The sequence below is a fragment of the Podarcis liolepis genome (assembly GCF_965112155.1).
Source record: "Podarcis liolepis genome assembly, chromosome: 12".
Taxonomy (NCBI): Eukaryota; Metazoa; Chordata; class Lepidosauria; order Squamata; family Lacertidae; genus Podarcis; species Podarcis liolepis.
The window spans coordinates 21,498,749-21,505,753 of NC_139563.1; the positions used below are offsets into that span (position 1 = coordinate 21,498,749).

At 44.8% G+C, this 7,005-nt stretch overlaps 1 protein-coding gene and 1 long non-coding RNA gene across 13 annotated transcripts in view; both read left to right on the forward strand.

Moving 5' to 3' along the window:
* The window catches only part of ABI1 (abl interactor 1), a 96,998-nt gene that overhangs the window by 86,371 nt on the left and 3,622 nt on the right, over positions 1 to 7,005 (forward strand). For 6 of the 12 annotated variants that reach the window (XM_083467516.1, XM_083467515.1, XM_083467520.1 and 3 more), the window contains 2 exons: positions 1,585 to 1,671; positions 5,534 to 5,719. In XM_083467516.1, the coding sequence (XP_083323642.1) occupies positions 1,585 to 1,671; positions 5,534 to 5,719 (273 nt within the window). The remainder of the gene's footprint in view (positions 1 to 1,584; positions 1,672 to 5,533; positions 5,720 to 7,005) is intronic. The other 6 variants (XM_083467525.1, XM_083467518.1, XM_083467521.1 and 3 more) reach the window with 1 other exon arrangement.
* LOC310689720 lies at positions 1,678 to 3,505 on the forward strand. The gene is made up of 2 exons (XR_014517619.1): positions 1,678 to 2,557; positions 2,901 to 3,505. It is a non-coding gene; the product is annotated as an uncharacterized lncRNA (long non-coding RNA).

The following is a 7,005-nucleotide window of genomic DNA, read 5'->3' on the forward strand; positions in this document are numbered from 1 at the left end:
ATTTAATTGTCGAAAGAGGAATGCTGAATTCCAGCATTGTTTAAAATTACTGCGTACTTGGCAGTCTAGAACCTGTTTCAAAGTTGCGATCCCGGTCCTACTACTGTGCTGAATGTGGGGCCTTCAAGATGCTTTGAATCTAGATTGGATGAAATGCTAAAATAAAAATGTTCCCATCCCCTAAAAATTCTGGCTCCGTCCTGCTGTCCCATCTAACTCCTCTTGAGACAAACATCTTCATACACAGCTTGCTCTGGTGGGTGTGTATACAAAGCTCATTTCAAAGATGAAAATGGTCCCTTAATTCTGCATGCAGCTCAGGCACTGACAAGTGGACTTTGAAGGATTAGTGGCATGGCTGCTAATGAGGTAGAACTTCTGTCTCCATCTGATGTAGACTCAACAGACTTTGTGGAGGCTTGCAGTCATGCACATGCAAGATTGGCGACTAACACACTCAGTCACACCTTGTTGGCTGTCCTCGCAAGTCCTTTAAATTACCTCTTTTCTCCTTCCCATGAACCTAAGGAAGGAAGGAAATTTGAGGGTCCCTCTGCAGAAGACTCAGAACACAGATTCGTCGCTATGGGCTTGCTTAACACGCCATTGTCGTCTTTTAAACATGGGCCTTTGCTTGGCCTTCAGGATTCTCTGTGCTCTTTGACTGCCTTGTCAGCCCAAAGATCCTTCCTGGTGATGCTGAACAGATGAGCACAGAATCCTTGCTGTAAGAAGCTGAAAACGAGGTAGCTTCATCCTTCACCATTCTGATACCCCTGGAATGCAATAATAAATGAAGCCCTTTACAAATATGTCCCATGAAGCTTGACTGATAGGCAGAGACAAAGTCATTTTATTTTTAGGGATATGCTGACATGTTTATTTGCTAGTTCACTTGAATTGTGGATTTTCTTGAATTGCAGTTCAGCAGAAAAAAGCCATCTCTTCTGAAAACAAATTGCTTTCCTAAAAGCCTTCCTGAAGGGATGCACAAAGCTGCTTCAAAATATAAAATTATAAAACAACGTAGTATATTCAGTCTTACACAGAAGGGTGGGGCTCCATAGACAAATCCCCTCCGTAACCATTGCCGTTTTCTGGCTTGTTTATTTCAATGCTCGCTGCATAGCAGAGCTCCTATTGAGCTCCTTCCCATGGCATTTTACTGTGAAAAGTATCCTCTTGCTAAAGCACAAATTGCACTTTCCCCTCACGCCCTGCCAGTTCCTGCAAGATTTTGCTGCAGGATGTCAGGACGTCTGGGTTTAAAGCAGGGAAAAGGAAGAGTTTTGTTCAAATCAACAAGTGAAACCTCGGAAAGGGAAGTGTGGATTTTAGCCTCATCCCTAGTTGCCCCCCCACCGCCCCTTAATGGAGTTACAAATTGGCAAAAAATGCCGTTCAGCAGTGGTTGTATTGCTGGGAAAGCAAACTTTGAAGGAGGTCCTGCTGTGTGCATTCCTGTTGTTCATTGCATACCTTGTTTTGTGGTCCATTGTTAATGACAGCTGCTTTTTGTTTTTGTTTTCCTTCTCCTGTATCTGTGTTTACTTCTCCCGTTTATGGCGTGTGTGTCGCTTCCAGTTTCTATTGCTCCACCCCCTCCCCCTATGCCTCAGTTGACTCCACAGATACCTCTCACAGGCTTCGTGGCCAGGGTGCAGGAAAACAGTAAGTTTGGCAGCTCAGCTTCTCCAAAGAGTAGAGCTGGTTCTCTTTCTCTCTCCTAGCATGCATGGTTGGCCAGTCAGGCTCTTTCCTTTGGTCTTTATTGGGGGGTTTCTTTTTTTGGGGGGGGGGAGTCATTTCATTTGTTTTCTTTTCTCAGTGAGATGCTAACTCCATCTTTCATTTTAGTGCCAACATGGAACTGAAGGGGAGTGCCTTCTCTTCTGGTTTTTTTGTTTTGTTTTATTTTGGCATGATGATTACTAACGACATTTTTGGAACTGTGGCTTTTCTCAAAGGGATATGTGTGTGTGTGCACCTGGTTCCCCTTGCCCCAGAAGAAACTGCTTTCTTTTTAAAGAGTTCAAAATGCAGTCTGGAGACTTGGTATGAGATTAGCTACAAGGGAAACACCACCAGGGAAGGCTGCAAAGTCGTCAAGGTAGTCCCCCCTGCAAACTGGTGAAATCCCTAAACTTATATTTTTGACTTGGGAGACTCTCACAAAAAGGCATCAATGTGAGATGCGTTGGTTTAAAAAGCCTTTATTTTGCAACCCACAACAACTATGGACAATCCTCCGCAAAAAAAAGCTCAACAACTCTGAGCCATCTCCCCCCATTTCCTTGAATTTGAGCCCCCCAAAAGTCTTGTACACAGAAAAATATGGTAGATCTCAGATGTGTCATCCTATGGTGGCATTAGGCAAGCGAAAACACTTCTGCTCACTGAAGGGTGGGCCTCTCCAATTTTCACCAATCCCTTCAACATATTGCAGCCCTCTAAACCATATCCCTCTCTTCCCCCTCACCCCTGGCTTTTCTATACTGTCAACGCTTTCTGGAAATGATAAACGAAAGGTTCCACCCTGGTTGAAGGAAGTACAGTGGTGCCTCGCAAGACGAAATTAATTCGTTCCGCGAGTTTTTTCGCCTTGCGGTTTTTTTCGTCTTGCGAAGCACGGTGTCGGGAAAGTTTTGGAAAAGCTTCAAAAATCACCAAAGTCTTCAAAAACCTCAAAGAAGGCTACCACACCGCGTGCTATGAGTTGCTCCTCAAAGTCAAGTCGCAACTGTATTAACGGTTTTAAGAAAAAGGAAACAAACTTGCAAGACGTTTCCGTCTTACGAAGCAAGCCCATAGGGAAAATCGTCTTGCGAAGCAACTCAGAAAACCAAAAACCCTTTCGTTTTGCGAGTTTTCCATCTTGCGAGGTACCACTGTACTGAAAGTCCCCTCGGGGTTTTTTGGTGTTTTTTTTTTTAGGAGTGGGTTGTGATAGTGAGATGCTTTGTGCATTTTTAAAAATTACTTTGTACTCCAGTTTTTAAAATAAATATAAGAAGTGATCACCATATCCTACCCCACAAGAAACATTCCATACATATACAATGTCAAACATTAAGCAAGCTGGTAAATAGTTTAGAATTAATTACATCAGCTGACACTTTGTGCATCTTGAGACATCCCTGCCCTAGTTTTGCCAATAATGCAACTGCAGGGTTGAGATTGGATGGATTACAATTTTCCTGGGCATTCCAAAGCTGAAACCAGCACGTGAAGCCGCAAAGGGAGCCTGTATTGGCTTATATGAAATACAGATGTGAAGAGTGCACTTCACGAAGCTTAAATTAACTGTGGCTAATGAGTTCTGCTCAGTGACATTCTAGAGATACGGAATATCAGGGCATGCATTTCATATTTCAGATCAATCCAAGCAATTAGTTTTGCATTTCCCCCGCTACAACATTTTAAAAGAATGAATGAACGGAAAACGATTTGGCATTAGTGCCATTTAAAAATTTGACCACTTAAAATCTCAGTAATTAAATGAAAAGTGGCATTGAGACTTCAGTTTATTATATGCCTTATTTGGTTTCTCTTCATTATATGCTAGCTTGAATTTGGGGTGTTTCGTAAAACACGCAGAGGCATCATTAGTGATATCACTGTATCTGCTGAAAAGCTTTTTTTTTCAGAGAAAGGGAGGTTCTGATTTAAAAGCACATGTCAATACTGAGGCTCTTTTGTGCAATGAAGATTTTCATTAGCTGGACAAAACCAAGAATGCTCTATTCTGAATGAGCATTATATTTTGTTCTTAAGCTAAAGGAAATTGTGAAATGGGCATCGTTTCTCTTTAAACCCCCTGTGCCAGTTCCATATGAAATGGATCCAGTCCGGAAAATGTTACGGTTTCATGTGCATGTCTGTCTCTCGTGCTAAATGGATTGGACCAATAAATTATGGGGTGCAACCCTTTGGGAACGTTGTCTAGTCTTGTATTGGAAAAGCTGTTGTATTGCAGCAAACACATCCATTTCAGTGTGGCTTTTGCGGCAGACGCTCCCAGAGGAACGATGGGCCTATTGTCATATAACACAGCACTGACAACAACAGCTTATACTGCTGCTTACCTACTGAAGTCAGATTCTGAACTGGGTTTAGATTTTGGAGCCCTGCAGTTCCAGCACCTGCTGCCCACCCAGATCCCTTCAGGATGCTCATAAGCAAGGCATGGAAGCGGTGACCCTCTAGCAGCTGGTATTCTGAAGTATTTGGCACAGCAGCAGTTGGGCCAGAAAATAATAATAATAATAATAATAATAATAATAATAATAATAATAATAATTTATTATTTACACCCTGACCACCTGGCTGGGTTTCCACAATCTTCTCACCGGGAGCCCCAATCTTTGTGCACTTGTGCTAAGCCATGATTAAGCTTAGTGTTACGTGAGAACTGAGCCGCAGCCACTTTGTTGTGAAATTCTCTTACTCAGAATGGCATCTGTTTGTGCATGGTGGGGTACATGATTGAGAATATGCAGGATTCTCTCCCTGCAGGGTTAGTCTGCAGAACTGCAATGAGGCTCCATAGAGAGTTAGAGGATGAAAGTGCTGGATCTTATTAGAGGATGAAAGTGCTGGAGCTCATCTTGCACGTTTACTGAGACAGGCTCTCTTCTGAAGACGAATGGATCCAGAAGAGGGTGACGGGTCTGGAAACCCAAGTCCTATGGGGAAGTTGAAAGAGCTGTGTATGTATAGCCTGGAGAAGAGGGAAATTAGGGGGCAGATGTGACGGCAGCCTTCAAATACTTGAAGGGCTGGAGCACAGAAGATATCCGACTTGTTCTCTGGTGCGCTGTAGGGCAGGCAGGACTAGAACCAATGGATGGGAACTGTAGGGTAGCAGATTTCAGCTAAAGTGTAGGGGAAACCTCCTATCAAGAAGATACTTACTCAGCAGTGGAACACCCTGTCTTGGGAGATGGGTGCTTCACTGGAGGTATTTAAGAAGATGCTGGACAACATCTGGTAGGCATGGAATGATGCCTTGCAGATGCTGCACAAATGACCGCCAAGGTCTCGTCAGGCTCTTGATTTCTAACTCTGTCCTTGATTCTGTTCTTCTTATCGACATCAGTGAATGCTAAAGGGGGATATAACCGAGCCAGGACTCTTAGCGACGGCTCTTTCTCTGTTTTTCAGGTACTTTGCTAACCCAGAGCAAAAATAACAAAATTGTCTTGAGCCCACACACGATATGCTTGATAATGGGCTGCAATATTTTGCAGCCCTTGGAATGTGTAGCTATTGAATGAATTCCCTTCCTGTTCTCCGCTAATGATGCCTTGGAGTGCCTGCGTGGAAAACGACACCTGTTGTTACCTGGCTGCTAGTAACCTGCAAAGCCCATCTATCATAGCATTTTAACACGCAGAGCTTTTGTTTCTAATCTGTGCATGGTATGGGTAGTGCATGCCGTTAGCATCTGATAGAAGATGTGGGTCCCTGATCATGTGTTTACTTGCATTTGCACAAAACCTAACAGAGGTCCTCTTTTCCACTGACTTTCCAGTTGCTGACAGTCCAACTCCACCTCCGCCGCCGCCTCCTGATGAGATGCCCATGTTTGATGACTCCCCGCCGCCGCCACCTCCGCCACCTGTGGATTATGAAGATGAGGAGGCTGCAGTCGTGCAGTACAATGACCCGTATGCAGACGGCGATCCGGCTTGGGCACCTAAAAGCTATATTGAGAAAGGTAATGGGCGAACACGCTTGTGCCTGCAGCAGATCAGCCCCTTAGCAGCAAGGTTAAAAACGAGAGGCTTAACCTCCAAATCCCAATTTCGCTGCAAACATTCCGTGCATCCCTGTATGAAGCCTTATTCTCACAGCCTCAGTGTATCCCCCCTCTCAGCCCCATCTGCAAATCTGCAGTATGGGGGACAATAATGTTGACCTATCTTATAGGGTTGTTTATACAAATTACTGAGATGATGTTATATCAAGGGAAGCACTGCGTAAAGCGCATTGCCGCAATCCCTTTTTAAAGTCACCAGTTCCTGAACTGCTGTGATCACGCTCTCCCAGTCCACAAACGGCATTTCTAGCTGCTGAGGCTACCTGGGCACCCAGTGACAAAGCGGGTTCCAGAAGCACCCCCAAACAGTGTACCTGCCCCTTCAGATGAACTTCAGTCCTGTCTTAGGCAGATAATGGATAAGTTTCTTGGGTGAGGGAACCAATCACCCACAGTGTCTCCTATCTGGGGATAAAATAGTGCCCATAGCATAAATGCCGGGGATCTGAAAAGCACTCCCCCAGTGCTGCCCTCTAGATTTGGTCATGAACTATTGCAGCACAGTGTCCCCAATTGCCTTTCCACAGAGCAGGTCCAGGAAGTTATCATGGTCAATGGTACTTGTAATGGATTTAGGGGTTGCTCGAGTCTTGGAGCCTCCTCTCCGATTCCCCCATCTGCCCCCCTTCTCCACTGGTGTTACACTGATTTCCTTCCCCAGCAGATGGGCTGCCTCTCTCCCTACTGGGACCCTCTCCTGCATCCCTCTGGAGCCTTCCCTCCGCATCTTGCTCCGATGGCAGTTCCCTGACAGTACTGAAAGCTGCAGTGAGCTCAAGAAGCTCTGCTCTCTGCAGAGGTCATCCATCAGGGTGACTAAGGGTGACTCAGTCCCATGGCCAGGCTGGAACCCAGATTGGAATAGATCTAAATAATCTGTGCTGTTTGAAATGTGTCACCATAACTGTGCTTAGGTGCTCATCTGAACACATTAAGGGTTAAGTGGAGAAGGGGGCAGAGGCACCCACTCTTTAGATCTTTGTCCGATTAGTGCAAAGGTTTGAAGATGTTTTCAAAGCATGTTTATCTCCACATGCTTAGAAACCGTCTAAGCCTTTATCTATTATCTCTGAGAATTATTGGAGAACAGGTGAGAGGAGAACAGACTGGAGGCGGGCAAATGTTGTCCCCATCTTCAAAAAGGGGGGAAAGGAAGACCCAGGTAATTATAGACTGGTGAGCTT